Raw genomic sequence first — 17,862 nt, 5'->3', positions numbered from 1 at the left:
TATCATTCTACCTCTTTACAAGGCCTTGATAAGACCTCACTCAGACTTTTGTGTGCAGATCGTGTCTGCTTGTTTCATAGTGATTCTGATACAATGGAGAAAGTGCAAAGGAGAGTGTTAAAAATGATATCAGGAATACTGGTTAAAAATGATATCAGGGATATGGAATACTGATTATGAAGCCATATTGAGGATTTGTAAACTGCAGAACTAGCAAACAGGTGAAAGAGCAGTGATATAATTGAGAACTTCAACTTCTGAAAGGGTCATACAGGATTTCAGTTGATGGAATTTCTCATTTTATGGAGGGTGGGGGGGGAGGATGAGAGGGCATCCTTGGAAGCTGAGAATGATTGCCACCAAGAAAGGAGTGAGATCTCAATTTTTCTCTCATAGTGGTGAGTGATTGGAATGGATTGCCATTGTTATGTGTGCAAGTAGTGCGAATGAATTCAAGAACAGGTATGACAGCTGATATGTGTAGTATGTAGCCTCTCGATGACTTGACTCCCTGGAGGCCACTATAATAATAATATAATTAAACATATTAGCCATCCCCCTGTTTACAGAAATGTAATGCAGTTTTCTTTTATTACCATGTTGTGACATTTGATTTACCATTATAATTTAATTTAGTTATAATATAATTTATATAATATATAATATAATTTAGTAATTTTGTCTACTGTTTTTCTTCAACTTGAATTTACTCCAGACAGTGGATGAGATTGAAGTTAGAGCATTTTTATTTAGTTGCAAGACAAAGTTCTAATACTGAAGACAAGTAGGAAAGACAAACTTTCATCACTATGAAAGGATTGTACAGAAAAACTGTCAAGCCATACAGCTAAGTGTTTGCTCCTCATGGATAATTTTCTGAAGTACGGTAATTTTCTTGAAAAGATGTTTACACTCAAGTCTACAGAGGTAGAACAAGAATATTTCTTTCAGTAAATAGTTTTAATGGAACATGTGTACTAGACATTTAGGTAACTTTCAGGGCTTATGCATGTAACAAAAAATATATGCAGGTATCCCTTGCTTAATGTGGCGAAATTAATTGAGGCAAGAATTTTGATTAATGAGTGTTTAACCCTCCAGAGCTTGCAACTGATCTGACAGATACATGCAAAATGTTTAACATAAATATTCTTACACAATTCAGTGTATAGCTTGGAGGTCATGAATAGCTGTGCATTCATATGTTACAAGTAATACTATGCACTGTTTTTTATTGTCAGTTTGGTTTAACACATGTTATGTAAATATTTGTGATATTTGACGGTAAATTGTATCTGAGAGATACTGCGACCTCTGATGTCAGTATAGTATGATTTAGTTTTTTTTTTTTTTAATTCTTTGTTCAATAATTTCTAGATTGTAACTGAAAATAAATAAACCATCATGTATTACTGAAATAGAGAGCAAAAGGCTTATTTATCATATATGTCCTCTAGGAGATGTGCTTTACATTATGGAAAATACTAAGGAAAGTGATCTGGAGCTTACTTCACCTTTACTACGAGTTGCCCATAAGGATGCTTATGCTTGCATTCGCATTTCAACTCTTGTAGTTTCTATATTCGGCTGTGAAATAATGTTGCATTCAATATCCACTGAATTTGTATCATCATGTATTATATTTGTAGTGTTTTTTCTTTATGTTTTATTGCTTGTTTTCCGAGGTCTGGAGAGTCATTTTGCTTGTTTTCGTAGAATTTATGCCGATAAGAAAAAAACTAAAACTGTTCAAACGACTCTTGATAACTTCTTTTGATAAAAAAAATTTGCAGTAAATAATGTAGGTAGAAGCATTTATTAAACATTTACTTTGCATTCATTTTTTATCTTTCCTAAAAGAGTACCATATAAAAAGAATTATTAATACAGTAATCGATCATGGACGAATTGTAATTTTTACCATTGATTATTAGATTTGATTAACCCAATTTTGATATACGCGGTAACATCGAGGGATACCTGTATAGAATTTAATCAAAAATTTTAATATATTTCATTCAATGTTATGTGGACATCATCTGGGAGACAGACCATGTACATATGTGTCTCGGTCACAGCTGAAGTATATGATTACACTATTAGAGTTCCAAGCAGCAACTGTAAAAAGTTTAAGAGATAAAAAATAGTTTAAAAGTAATTAATAATTAAAAAAAAAAAACGACTTATGAACAATTTATAATGAGCGCTTCCCAAAACTTATAGATTGACATAATCAGATAAACATACATAAATGACATAAACAGACAAATAACAGGTGGTAGGGTCAATTTAAACAGAATGTGGAAAAGGAAAGATTAGAAAAAACCAGGTGTTTAATGCAGTAAGAAATGCTTTATAAGGCTGAAGTATAAGGTCTGACAATGCTGAAATCTTGACAGATAAAAGATTAATTCGGAGCAAAATTGTTTATAGGATGTTAGTAATAACATAAACTTTTCACATAGTACTATCATAGTATTCTGTATACGAGTTGTGACAATTCCCAGAATGCACCTGTAAAAAACCGACATTCAGAACTATACATTAGTGGCTGCCATCGCCTTCGAAGTAGTCCCCTTGTGCATTTATACACTGGTTTTGATAGTGTTCCCATTTTTGGAAACAGGCCTGGAACTCTTTTTCCAGAATACTCTTGAGTTCCTTTATCACATTATGCTGAATATCAGAAAATCGATGTTTTGGTGAGCAATTCTCTCAGGATGAGCGCACTATGGCTTGACACATTGTTGTGATGGATGATCCACTTGTCAGGCCACAATTCAGGTCTTTTTCTCAGAACAGAATCTCGTAATCTTTTCAGCACCTCTAAATAGCATTGCTGGTTGACCCCGGTGAACTCAGGGTTTTCTACTGCATGCTCTGGCATTTTGTTTTGGGATCGTACTGGAAGTACCAGTACAATCTTTTGTCACCTGTAATTACTCTCAGAAATGTGCTTATTTCCAGAAAGATCAGTTGCAACTTGAAGCCACTGCTGCTTCTGTTCGTCCATCAAGATCCGAGGCACAAACTTCGCAGAAATCTTTCGCATACCCAATTCTTCAGTTAAAATTACCCTGACTGTTTCTTGATTCATTTGCAATTCATCAGCCATTAATTACAAACTTAATCGTCAGACTTGACTTTTTCAGAGCATCCACAACATATGCCACTTTCAACAGCTCCAATGTTTCAGTAGCAGTTTTGCCAATTTTCACACAAAATTTGATGTTAACATGCTGCTCCAAATTTCAATCACACATTTTTATGCCAAATTTTCCATGCAGATCTCTACTTTTTTTGCAATAGCCAACTCGCAAATGGTCTATTGGCTTGAGGTTTGCACACACGTTAAGTAAAACATGTACAGAGATGATTACTCATGTGACTCCAACCAAATCACCACACGGGGACACTACAGCCATTCCGGGAATTAAATTGTCACACCTCGTACAGCAGGTATTTGATAATGGCATTTTGTCAGGAAACAAAATATATTTAGAATTAAAAGTTAGCCTCAGGAAAACACCCTAAATTACATATTGTAACATTATGCCGTGCACACAGATACCATAGTGAACAAATGAAAAAGCCAGGAAAATACAGTAGGTTCTCAATATAGTAACCGCTACAATAACAAACTCCAACAAGTAGAATTCACCACGGTGCAACCTTAAAAGAAAGAACTGCTGAAAGGTGATGTTGTGACACACAGTGTGATATTGTAAAATCTCTCATCATCATAAGTAATTCCATGACTTATCATGTTCGGTTTTACAATGGTTTTAATTCAGGAAATGCACAAAAAAAAAAAAAAAAAAACGACATGAAAAAAGTTCAACGAAATATAATTCCTTGTAAATTATTGTGTTAAGCAAAAAGGAATTTTCTTTGTTACTATAATGTGGCACACGAATCAGCAAATTTACAGCAAGATTAGTGAAGAACAAAGAGGATTACCATGAGAAAAAAAATTAAAGAGACTTGCAAAAGATGACATCACCCCATCAAAAGGTCAGCAAGTACCAAAGACAAAGAATTCGAAAAGCATTCAAAGATGACATCAACACGCCTGGAGGTAAGCACGTGGCAAGTTCGAAAAGCATGCGAATTTGAAAACAAAGGAAGCCTAGACACATTAGGCACCGCAGTAGTAAGTAAAATTATTACAGGATTTTCAATGCTTGCTCTTGCCTGTAATCACCGCCATCCGTGGTCGGAAAAAGAAAGATGGGCTTCGTGTATCTGCCTTCAGGATTCTCAAGATGTGCTCGTATTTGAAGATACATAGATTTAAATCGTTTGTGATCAAAAGGAATAGAATTGTGATCAGAGAGGCTTCGCCTATTGTCTATGTGGATCGCCTACTTGAAGGAAACATTGTGACAAGACGTTAGGAAGGAAGAGATCAACACAGTGAATGAAAGAAAGGTTAGGACAATTCCTGTAGAACATTTTGATTAATGCAAAGGATTGTTTGTGAAGAAGAAACTTGTAGCTATATCTCTGAAAACTGTGTAGAATGTGCATGAATCTATTGTATGTAATATGCCAGTGGGATATTGTATAGAAAATAGTTAATTAGACTACACCAGTGTGTGTCTCACGATCATATAATGCTATATTATGATAATTCAGAATCAAGAATTAGAGGAATGAGGAATTTGTATCTGTCTAGTGTGTATATCATAAATATTCTTTGGGCCTAAATAAATAGTTTGTAAACAACACACTGAACTGTGAAGTGTCAATGCACTATCTCCAAAAAATTCTGAACCTGTGTGTGAGTATTATGTACAATTTTTATGTAATTGCCATGACTGACTGAAAGGGATAAATTTAAAATAATGCGGGGAACGTGCATGCGATCTCAGAAACCTGAATTGTCTTTGAATAACGTCTTACACTCTCACTCTCGATACATAGTCTAGCTGGCAAAGTAGATAAACAAATATATTTGCTAAACTATAGAGAGTGAGAGATAAGACATAAGCATATATATGGCAGCAGTTGGAGATGGTCGACCATAGTAAGAAAGTTAAAGACAAGGCAGGATAGACACGGATATAAGAATTTACAAATGGAGCAGACAACATATATGTAATATGAATTTTACAATATGAGCTTATATAAAATCTTTAAGTGAGATTGTAATTTGAATGTTCTTTACAAAAACTGTACTAATCAGGAGAAGGTATCAAAACTTTACCATCTAAATTAAGGATTTGCAATTCTTAAACTAATATATTATGCCATTTTTAATTTCTTAATCGTACGTTACTGATACTGAATAGACTTCTTGCCTTAATGGCATACACTGCAGCAAGCTTCTTCCCATACTACATAAGATATGGAAGGAAGGGCAGAAACAGAAAATTATCAATTTTTAAAGGGATTTTTACCAATTCAGCTTAACATATAAAGCCATTATTTAAATATACTTGAAATATAACTTCACTAAGTGAAGTTATATGAAATATGAAAATATGACATGCTATATGAAATGATTTTAAAAAAAAATAGTGATTTTATCTCATAACTGTATCCCAAAGAGATGTGTGGTTTTGTCTTCTTATGTTTTAATAGTTCCCCCTAAATTAAGGAAAAAATATTTACTGTATTTTTCTGTGCATAAGATGATACTTTGAAACCAAAAATTGGGGACAGTCTTATACACGGAGGGGGGTAAGAGGGTAACCAGTTGAGAGGCCCGGGGTTGCCGTGGCAAAACTGCCGGTATCTTGTCTCCGTGAACAGGCTTCCGCCAATCACTAGCCTTTCTTAACTCTGTCGATTAAAGTCATTAACAACCGATTCTGAATAAACCAATCAGAACTACGAAAGCATTCATATGTCTGCAACTCTTTGGCAGGGTAAGTTAATGCAATAACAATATTTTGAGCACTAGCCCATAAAAATGTCTGAAAATAAAATACGACTGTCATATGATTGTCTTCAAAATTCAAGTTAAAAGTCATCAATTACGCAAAATGTTAATAGTTTTAAAAAAGTACCAGGGCGTTGCCCTGGTCCGACTACACTCCTGCATTTAACAGAAAAGACAAAAAGGGTTGCAGCGGATTTGCGAACATGGCTAGCAGTTATTCCTGGTGGACTTATAGTTCAGCTACAGCCACTAGATATTTCTATTAACAAGCCTTTCAAAGCTCTGATGAAAGAATGGAATAAATGGATGCAAAAAGCAGGTAATAACTTGACACTGACAGGAAGAGTGAAAAAAAAAAACAACCATTACTGCAAATGAGTCCTAAACTCATGGAATGGAGTCAAGCAAGAGGTGGTTGTGAAGTCCAAGAAATGTGAAATCAGCAATGCCATGAATGGAAATGAGGATGATCTCATATATATAGACAGTGACTCAGAAGACAGTAGTCAATAAACAGAGGTTGAAGAAAATGATATGCCCGGAACTGAAAGTGATGCATAATTTCTTAGTATGTATCTTAAAAATATTACCTAATTATTAAATATACTTTGAATATTTAAAAAAACATCAAATGTGTTCTATGTTTAAAATATTGATTTCTTAATTTTGGGTTCAAAAAGGTAGGATTCATCTTATACACGAAAAAATACAGTAAATCTTTTATTGACAGGTTACATAAAATGTTGTTGATGTAGCAAAAGTTACATACTAATAATCGAAAAATACTTATTTAAGCTAGAGTAATTAAAATCGCATTCATATGTGGAATATGCAAAGTCCATTCAGCAGTTATTCATCTACACTTTCAAAGGCAACAAACTGGGAATAAAAAAGCAGTCCCCAGCCAACAGAGTGAAGGCATCAAACTAGTGCTAATCTTATTATGTTTGGCCAAGTTGGCAAGGGGAGATATAATAGTTACTTTTCAATAAAGAAATCATGAGTTTTAATCCCAATGTGGGCATGGTTACTTTTAACTACCTTCTGGTGATATATGAATTTCATTGCAGTGTGATGGTCTCAAATCAAGCATAAAATTCATATGCCAACTTGTAAAACCACCATCATTTAGTGGAGACTTAGCAGCTTAAAAAAATTCTACACTGTTCAAAATTTCCATTCAGTATCCAAAAAAGTGCCAGTGTAATCCAAGAGAGCTTATTTTACATATGTGGCTTGAGACGAGAATTCCAGCTTCATTACTTACCAGCCTACATTGTTGTTGGGCTGTAGGGCGTAACATCTCTCTCACCCAAATGCAATACCACTTAAAGATAAAGCTGACCTCTTGGCATCTTTCTTCTCATCCAACTTTTGCAGAGATAAACCATCTCCTTCTTTAAATGGAAGACATGTGATACAGCATCCCAGATAAAGAAAAAGATGATATCAGAACAATTCTAAAAAATCTGGATACCAGAAAGGTTCTTTATAACATCTTTTTTTTTAATCATCTCTACACTATATTATACTCAGTTGTCATCTACCCTAGAGCACAGAAGAATGTCCTTATACACCAATTCCAAAAAAAAGTGATCACTGTTTACCATTGAACTATCAGCTTATTGTTTTCACCTTGGTGTTGTCTGAGGTTTAATGGAGAGGGCTGTCAACAGCCAACTTCTTTGACAGATGAAGAACTGACAACTAATTAGTGGTCATCAATAAAGATTCCAAAAGTACAAGATCCACTTCTAGACAAGTTCCAATGAAAGGTTTGGAGAAAACTGTACTGTTGCACTTGATATTTCCAAGGCATTTAAAGATGGTTTGGCATTGCCATTTTATGATCTGGATTCCTTCCTTTATACTGGATTGGTAGTTTTCTCACAGTGCATTATAATATAGGGTGTTCTCTCCATTCAGATTTTTCAACTAATGTACATGTTTCTCAGAATAGTATTTTTTACCTATCCACTTTCTCATATACATAAATGACCATTCTCACTAACTTCATCCTACTTATACATGCCTTATAGCACTAGAGCATCTGAAGCTACAAGATCGCTATAAGAATCTTAAATACCAATCTTGACACTGCTCTTCAATGGGGTGATAAAAACACAGTCACTTGCAATGGTCCATAACAAAGTTCTGTTTCTTTTTCTAGTAAAAAAGACCTTAGATAATGATCAATTTAATAGCTAAGAATAGATCTCTCCTCTCAGACTGATTCTTACTCCTAGACTTTCCCCTTCCATGATCGCATCACTTCTATATCATTATTGCTCAAATCACTTTCCATCTAGCTAGCTACTTATTCTGTACACATCTCAAATCCACCCAATTACAAAATACTGCTCTCACATTTGGAGTGGTGTATGTAAAACTGTCCTCAAACTTCTTAAAGCAGCTGTTTAAAAGAGGGCAGTTCAGTTGGTTGATAACTTTCCTCTTAAAGATTCTCTTCAACTACTGTCTCATACACAGTTTCTGCATTATGTCTCTTCTATAGATATTTCCATAGGTACTGGCACTGTTCACAGCAGAACAGAAATTCATCATACCTCCCCAATTTCTGCTAAATCTACAATAAGATATGATTCTTTAACGATACTTGTGACATAATGATTAGAAATATATACATGTTTACACAAGAATAATATTTAATTTGCCAAATATTTCGGTCTGAATATTACAGACCATCTTCAGTGGCCACATAGGAATAGTTTTAAAAAACAAAGTGGAATACGAACAACTGATCATTCACACATAGAACGAGCCACGTGATGTCATATTGCTAACTATTAGAAGAGTAAACATTTTTAAAGTCATAATTAAAAAATATCAAAACAAATTTTACAACCAAGTGGAAGGAACAGCCATGGGAAGTCCACTTGCTCCTGCTTTTGCCAACTTTTATTTGGAACATCTAGAAGAAGTCCTGTTCTCATCTATATTCCCTCAACCATCCTTTTGAGTTAGATATATAGACGACATCTTTGCTATATGGCCCCACAACAAAGACTCCTTACTTTCCTTTTTAAGCAGTATCAATTCCTTACATCCTTGTATAAAGTTTACCATGGTTATGATTTTTAGACGTCCTCCTCATCCGTTCGCCTTCAGGTATTCTTACAACAACAGTTTACAGAAAACCAACTTTCACATGTCGTTATATTCTCAAAGAATCTGCCCATCATCCTTGTCAAAAAACAGGAATCATAAAATGTTTAATCCGCGATCCAAAACTAATTGTTCAACTTCTCATTTATTACAGATAGAACTTTCAACTATCAAACATCACATGAAACTAAATGGCGTCTCCAAAAAGGGTACACAACATCTTTTCGATTCTTACAATCCAACACAGAACAGCAAAGACTCAATACGTTGAGTTCCAATTCCTTACATTTCCGGGATTTCAGAAAAAAATTTCAAGAAATTCTGAAGAAATATGATTTAACAGCCATTTATACACCTATTAACAAATTATCCACCCATTTTCCTTCATCTAAAGATAAGCACCCAAACTTGTCTCTACCTGGTGTGTATCAAGTTCCGTGTAACCGTGATCTTTCCTACTTTGGACAACTGGACGTTCTATAGAAAAAAGAATTCAAGAGCATCAATCATCAATTCAACACAACAAACCCGAGATATCTGGATTAGCTCAGCATGGATTAGAAACAAGCCACAACATCCTTTGGTCCAAGACTCTCCTCCTACACAGATGTCGCTAAAAATTTAAATGTTTATTTAAAGAAAATGTGGAGTCCTTCAACGTCCTAACTTGAATCGTAATGACTGCATATCTATATCAAAAATTTGGACAAGTTTAATCAGGATAACACACTAATTTTTTTTTATGTAAATTTCCTATATTAGTCTAATGTTATTTAAGATTATTACAAGAATTTCTGAATTAATATCTTTAATTATGACTTTAAAAATGTTCACTCTTCTAATACTTAGCGATATGACATCACGTGGCTCGTTCTATGTGTGAATGATCAATTGTTTGTATCCCACCTTGTTTTTTAAAACTATTCCTATGTAGCCACTGAAAATGGTCTGTAATATTCAGACCGAAATATTTGGCAAATTAAATATTATTCGTGTGTGTGTGGGGGGGGGGGGTTATCAAATGCTATCTTTTGTGGGTGGAATTCTTCACACACACAAAGCAAGTGTTCTATCCTCTTCTTAGAATAAAAGGCATGCTTAAATAGCTTCAACTAAATGTTACTCTCCCCCCCACTGATGCTGAGATGTTAGTAGATGATTAGATCTAACTGAAGAAAACTGATTGCAATATTTACAGAGCTCTCTTCATGTTCAGTTTTTAGACATTAGCATACATCTTCTTGTGAATGCTACAGGAAAGCCACATGTAAGAAATACATTACATCTAGCATATAACAGCTATACTAGTAAACAGCTATCACTACAGTTACATTAAGTGTATTGCACTCTCTGGAAAATATAATTCCATTATTTATGCATATGATGGAGACAACCAAAGTATACCCAAGTTTTCCCATACAGAACAGAATACAATTAGATATTACGATTTGTATAACAGATACACTTAGTGATTACCTTATCAGTTTCCATCCCAAATTTAGGGCGAACTAATATATATATATATATATATATAACACTTAAGAATTAAGACATAACAAAAACATGATGTCAAGACCTTAAATATGACAGCTAATATGATATTCATCCTGCAAAATGAATATCCTACAACTATGCCAAAAGATCATATAATGTACATGCTATGATGTTTTATACCAGTTTTCTAACTGGTTACCTAAGAAAGCCCTTCGCATAATTGTTTCCAACTTAAGATTATACAAGTTTCAGAAGCTGCTGCCTGCTGCTATCTCTAGGCTTTCAAATTCAGCAACTTATTAGTAGTTAATTACATCTGATGATGAAAAAAGCCTGCACAGCATTCTTAAACATTACCTGAACATCTTCCCTCTCAGTGAATAGATTAGCAGCAATGTTTCCGAAAAGATTCAGACAATAACTGTATTTCATATGTGTCTTTTGATGTATAGCTCTGCAATACCCTCCTCAAGAGGCTAATTGATTAAATAATCATCTGTATAATAGATAAAACAGAAAAATATAAATAAAAATGATGCTACGGTCCGCTTATAAAATACATAACACAATCAGATTACTATGTTACATAACATAATACTACAAAAGATAGCTTATCACATTCATGAAGTGTTCTAAATGTCAGGAGAAAAAAAAAATGGAACAGATTAAATATGCTGCATGGTAACAAGGTCAGCATATACCAAAATCACATTTTTATAAATGAAAGCTAAATATGCTACTCTGTTTAAAATAAACAAAGTGCAGCAGCAATTCCAAATAACTTTATCAATGACATTTAGCCCATTAAGAAAGAGTAAGAAAATAAGTTAACATTGATAACTCAAAATGGCTGCAGCAATCAGTGCAGTATATAAACTCAAAGCATGATAAGATGATCAATAAGCCAAGACTTAAGTAATATTGTTCTTGGCAACGGCAACTAAGTCCATGATGTAACACATTCAGGGGGATTAATACAAATTATCTTTATGCTCTTAAAACACTTATTACAATAACAAAACTACTAGCTTTACTGAGATAATTAACTATTAAGGAGAAAGACTGTCGTTATCAACAAATATTCAATATGAGAACTACTGTTCATTGCAGATGTGGTAAGAGTGAAATGATTTCTTCCTGCTCCATCATTTTGCACATGAAACAAATCATTAAAGAGCTATATTTTTTCTTTTAGATTACCAAGATTAGTTTGAACTACTATAAGAAACAATCTTTTACCCCCCTCCCCCCAAATCATGGGGTAAATTCCTGATAAACCTGGGACCAATCGACAGACTGAATAGTTTCTCACTGAGAGAGTCATGTCATGGTAGTGTTTAAACTAGACATGCATATTTATCCAGTAAAACAATTTCCTGTGTACATGTAAAGTTCTTTAAAATATGATCAGAAAACAAAATTAGTTATAGTAATAGTAAATAGGCTTTCCAAAATTCTTAACTTTGGTTAAGTTGTAAATTAAAACCAGATGTTTAATTTATTTCCTTTACATTTCTTAACTCTTCAACAGTACAGGTTGTGAAAAATGACTGGCTATGAGAAGTCAATTAAAAAAAAATTTCAAGTCAACCTTTAATGAAAAATGAATGTGCAAGATCACATAAAAACAAGTAACTCAATACATATCATTAAATATATTTGTGCTCATTTACAGAGAAAATAAAATAAAATTAAGAAAACATTAACCACAGTAAGATTTTACTTACTGTGGTTAATGGTTAAATTACAGATATTTCAGTTTATCATAAATCATTCTGAGTGTAGAAGAATAAAAACAATGAAAAATTCAAAAGCAGCCAATTAACGGATGATTTTTGATGCATTTGTTAATTTGTTGCACTTAATATCTGAAATGTACCAGTTGAAATCTGTAATTTTATGGAATATTTCTTAATAAAATATCTTTAGTGTGGTTATTTGTTATTTTCTTTATTTCAACAGATTTTACTTAGTTATATCTCCATCAAAAAATTTTCAGAAGCTTTATTGTAGCCTCATTCTCTGAATCACAACTTAAAGGAAATACTCCAGTTGGCTTTAAAGATAGTAATCAACCTTATCTAATTTTCCAGGTTACAATTAATATCAGGCTATCAGAACTTCTCTTAACACAACAAACTTCCCATGCAAAGATATCTCTTATTTGCAACCAAGCAATTTAAAATAATAAAAATTTTGGGAATGCCAATGAGTTTAATATATAGAGATCATAAGGTCCTTCACCTAATAATTTTCTTTTAATTAACAATCTACATTAAACTGGTTTGATGGGATTTACCAAGTTATTCATATTCAAAGAAAAACAGACATGAAATTAATTTAGACTGATTATACTTCACTGAATAACAAGGAACCAGTTAGATTACCAGTTAGATTACCAGTAGTCTTTTATTATTTTGAATATTGATCCAATATTCAAAAAAGGAAATGCACTTTACTGACAATGCCTGTCAGTAAAGTGCTAAATTTTATTATTGTCAGTGCACACTTATGCTACTGGACTTGCACTTTGCACTTGAAATCTCTAACAAATTAGAGATTTCAAGTGCAAACAATCTGTTTCTTGAATTATTTCCTTTCTTCAAGCAACTGCTGTTTTATACTTACAAAAATAGGATAAACTTATCAGTTTTGAGTCAGCTCCTTGGTAAATTTTTTCTTAGTCATTAAGTAGAATTTAGCACAATATATAGTATACGCTGTATAAAGTAATTAATGTTTAAGCAACTGATTCTGGTTTGCCAAATAAGCAAATGTTTCTGCTGTCCAAGAAAAACAAATAAAAATCACCAAAAAGCAAGCTTAAGATTTTAATACTCTTAGAACTTAGTTCAGAACTGCTTAATTCAGTTCTGAAATATTCTCGTCACATTCACACTACTAGCAACCTGTAAGTAGGTAACTAGGTAGCTACTCCACTGCACAAAAAATTTTTGTGCAGTGGAGTAGCCTAAAAAATTTCAGTGCTCTTGGCAGTTTTACAGCAAGTCAGCCATAAGCTGAGAAATTCCATAATCAAAATCATTCTAGTAAAAAATTCTATTGTGTAAAAGTTTTTTTTTCTCCCTTTCATAAGTATTCCTATAATCCAACCCATGAACCATGACTACATATGCCATAATTCTTTGAGAAGAGAGAGAGCAATGTTTACATGGGCACAAATGAAGCTTCAAAGCAAGTTTTATGACATTTTTCTGATAATGCACTTATCAAAAATTTGTCTAAGCTGTTTTACGATTCTTATCAATAGTTATACTTCATTTTCCTAAGTTTAAAACAGAACATGCAATCCTCAGGTAAACAGAGACTATGTGATTCAGCTATGTGTTTACTCTGAGAATATATACAAAAGAATTCTCATCAAAGCTCAAAAATACAAATGATATACTAGAAGCAATTCTCTAAAAAATTAATTATTTAATTTTCATGTAGAATATATGAAACTACAAACATTCTTCCACAGTACCAATGGGAAGGCGCCTTATTTCAGAGCAATAATTTCAGAGAAATCTTGTTTTGTAACAAAAATATAGTTAAGGTATTCAAAGTTGCTGCTGCAGCAGTAACTATGATCTTAAGCATGCCCTGACAGACTAATCTTTTTCTTCTTCAGAAAAAGAAGAAAGCACAGTACACTTTGTTATAGTCGGTGTGTGTAACACATTAAATGTGTACTTACTGCCTATAGATACCTTCAGAGCTCTAGATCCTCATATCATGCCAGTTAAATATTCCTGAGGATGATTTGCTTAGATTGGAGGTCTGGGCTAGGGAGAATGGATGTCAATTTAATGTGGCAAAATGTAAGGTTATGCATTTTGGGGTGAAAAGATGGGAGGCAGTTTACTGCATTGGTGGAACCGTGCTCCAGGAAATTGATGAGGCACGAGATTTAGGAGTGTTGGTGGATAAGGAATTGAAATTTAGGGGACACATTGCAAACGTGGCCAAATCAGCTCATCAAATCACTTGGTTGCTGAAGAATACGTTGACAAGCAGAGACAAGCAGGTTATTGTTCCTCTGTATCGAGCCTTGATAAGACCTCATCTCGACTACTGTGCTCAGATTTGGTCACCTAGGTTTCTTCTTGATGGGGAGGAGGTGGAGAGGATCCAGAGGCGAGTGACCAAGATGATAGCAGGTCTGTGGAATGAACCGTATGAGAACAGGTTGAGGATTTGTGGGTTGCAAAAATTGGTTGATAGGCGGAGGAGGGGAGATATGATTGAGACATTCAAATTACTGAAGGGTTTCTATAAAATTAATTCAGAAGATATTTTTGAGAACAGGGCTGGTTGTGGGAGGACTAGGGGACATCCATGGAAACTGGGCAAAAGTGTGGTTAGTAAAGGTGTTAGAGCTGGGTTCTTTACTTTTAGAGTAGTGAATGAGTGGAATGCGCTCCCTGAGTCTGTGGTGGATGCTGTGACAGTGAATGAGTTTAAGGCGAGGTATGATAGATACTGTATGAATGTCGAATAGTTGTGATGAAAATGATTTGGGGCCTCCCTCGATGAGTCTAATGACTCCCTGGAGTTGCCCGTAATAATAATAATAATAATAATAAATTAAAGGTAGGCTCACAAGAAGAACAACAGCACCAATGAAATTTTCATCATCATCTAACATCGTCACTTCAGAGCAAAAAATAGTATCAGCTTATCTTATTAGTGGTAAATATAAACTTGGTTTGATTAGATTTGCTTTATTGCATCCACTTCTCAGTTTTTTTTTTTTTTTTCATAGTTTGATACAGCATCAGGAAATTCCCAATGCTAGTTAAAGTACAGGTAAATATCAGGTATCTGAGAGTTGCCTTGTATATCTTGAATTTGCGACACTAATACTTTTTTGGGATGAAAATATACTAATCTTTTTTAAGTGCTTTCTTTTTAGTGAGAATATTTTAATGTACCAAATAAAATAAGATAAACAAAGTGAGATACACGTGAACCCCCAACTTACGAACATAATGCATTCTTGGAAATGTGTTTGTAAGTTGAATTTATTTTTCTCATATGATATATTGTTAAAGTGTTTCTGGAAGAACTTACCTTATAACAAAGATAGCAAAAATGCATAACTGAAACAATTAATTTATTCTAAAAACGTTAATTGTAAAAATACATAATTTAATTTCCTTCTCAAAGTAAATGAAGAAGAAAAAGATTGATCTTTTCAGTATATAGAAAACCTACCACAACTGGAATATTTTTACATGCTGCTTCATACTACCATCCATTACAAAAGACAGGTATGATTAAAACCTTATGAGTCCAGTATGTTAAAAAAAACAAACAAAAAAAAAAGTAAAGAACTGCACTGAATCATATTCTTGCCCTCAATGGGTACAAACCGAAGACAACTAACAAAATTCTTAGTACACCTTTGACAGCACCTTTACATAAACAAGATTTCAAGAATGTAGTCACATTACCTTACCTCAAGAATGTTACAAAGTTGCAATGCTGCTTCATGATTACAAAGTTAAAGTGGCTTTGGTGCTGTATAAGATGTTGATGTTCTTGCATCCTCCAAAGAAAAAACAAGGCGTTGACAAAATTCACTGCTCTTGTGGCATTTGCTATGTAAGCCAGATGGGAAGGTCTGGGGGAGATTCACATGTCTGAACATGTAAAAGATTTTGAAAAAATATGACAGCACAAATCAGGATTAGCCTTCTATACAATAAACACAAGCCGTAGTTTGGAAAGAAACAGAAATGCCATACATTGATCATAACTGTTTCACAAGAAAGTTCAAAGAAACTTCAAGAAATACTCTGGATCCCCACACAATGTAACAAAAACCAAGGCTTAATCCTACACCAAGTTTGGTCTTTCATCAAAAATCTAACAACTGCAGTCCTGGGATATGACGTGTCATGCTACAGAACATGACAATAACAACTGGCATTGTTCCAACGTGTATAGAACAATTAATACAACAGTTTTTCTGGCCACTTGTTTGTGTGTACTAATTGAGATAATGCCTAATGATTTAAGTCCAATGACTTAGGAAACTTGTGGATTATATTGTTTATTTTATTAAAACTGTTATATGTTAAGAAATGTAGTCTCAATACTGAAAGTTAACTGAAGAATTGCTAAACTACAAGCATTCACATTCAATTAATTTTTTTTTCCATTTTTTTTTCTTCTTGTACATTTGTTTGCAGCAGGCCCTCTCTACTAACAACTTTGCAATATAGGAAAACCAATCATTAGTTGTTTCTTCCACTTCCCACTATTGTGATCCTGAAACCTAATTGTAAAACAGCATTCAATTTCTTCAGCGATATTTCAATTTTTAGAAATGTACGGACTGAACAGAGCTTGCATTGTGAGTATAATCACACATTTTTTTCTTTTAAAATTGTTTCAAGTATTGGAATAATTGATGTTATAAACATAACCAACTGAAGCAAGTAATTTACCATTTGCAGAATGCTTACTTATATCCATTTTAGTATCTATTGAAATCAATGAATTTTTTTTTTGCCACTTTTACAATCACTACATTTCCATTTATTTTCCATACGAAATATGAAAATTAGGTATCAAAAAACAAAATGACATATATGTCATTAACACATAACATTAACGTGTGAAATACATTCAGCAACTGAAGAACATTCAATATAATATACTGGCTCAGAAAGGGGAAGGAATTATTGGACCAAATATTTTTCATGCATCATAAAATATCGGTGAACTTCACATGGTAAAATGTTGTAAGTGCAGGATTCTGTATTCATTAAAGGAATTGGGAGTCGCGATTTGTTAATCCATGCAATGTTTGCAAATATGAATTGTTCATATCTTGAAAGTTCATAAGCAGAGGTTGGCCTGTATTTTCAAAAAAAAAAAAAAAACCTTTTGCATTTTTCCAAGATGACAATAAGAACTCAATTCTGATATACACTATGACTGTAGTATGTTAATTAAAAAAGTATAATGTGCAACTGTCCTATAATACAGGAACCTAAAACTGTAAATTATTTATTAATCATTTAATTTTTTTTTCCTGAAAGAATAAATCTATTCAGTGACATAAGGACTACAAACTTGTTTAAACCATTCAAGGAAGGTACTGTGTGACAAGCATGATATGCATAACAAAAAGGGAAGATGGAATGAAACTTAACACATGAAAACTAGAATAATCATATAGTTAAAAACTATATGATTATTCTGAAATTATACTTGCATGTACATCCTAATTGTATTACTAATGATTTAACAGCATGCTTATTGTACAAAGGCACATTCTACTTAGCCAACCTTGACTGTAGTGGAGAGGTATAATTAAGGAACAGAAAACTATTGAATAC

At 33.4% G+C, this 17,862-nt stretch overlaps 1 protein-coding gene across 3 annotated transcripts in view; it reads right to left on the bottom strand.

Annotated features, from left to right (window-relative positions):
• LOC150110590 (phosphatidylinositol-3,5-bisphosphate 3-phosphatase MTMR4) overlaps positions 1-17,862 on the bottom strand; it is a 360,520-nt gene that overhangs the window by 83,030 nt on the left and 259,628 nt on the right. The window contains exon 13 of one of the 3 annotated variants that reach the window (XM_090399910.1): positions 10,867-11,003. The exons of the other annotated variants lie outside the window; for them this stretch is intronic. Coding sequence (XP_090256036.1) covers positions 10,992-11,003 — 12 coding nt within the window. The 3' untranslated portion in view covers positions 10,867-10,991. Of the gene's footprint in view, positions 1-10,866; positions 11,004-17,862 lie in introns of those variants that run through there. 3 annotated transcript variants of the gene reach the window in all.

Source organism: Typopeltis vanoorti, chromosome 1 (genome assembly GCF_054136105.1).
Source record: "Typopeltis vanoorti isolate ZY-2024b chromosome 1, IOZ_Tvanoo_1.0, whole genome shotgun sequence".
Lineage (NCBI taxonomy): Eukaryota > Metazoa > Arthropoda > Arachnida > Uropygi > Thelyphonidae > Typopeltis > Typopeltis vanoorti.
This window is presented reverse-complemented; position numbering and strand designations above follow the sequence as displayed.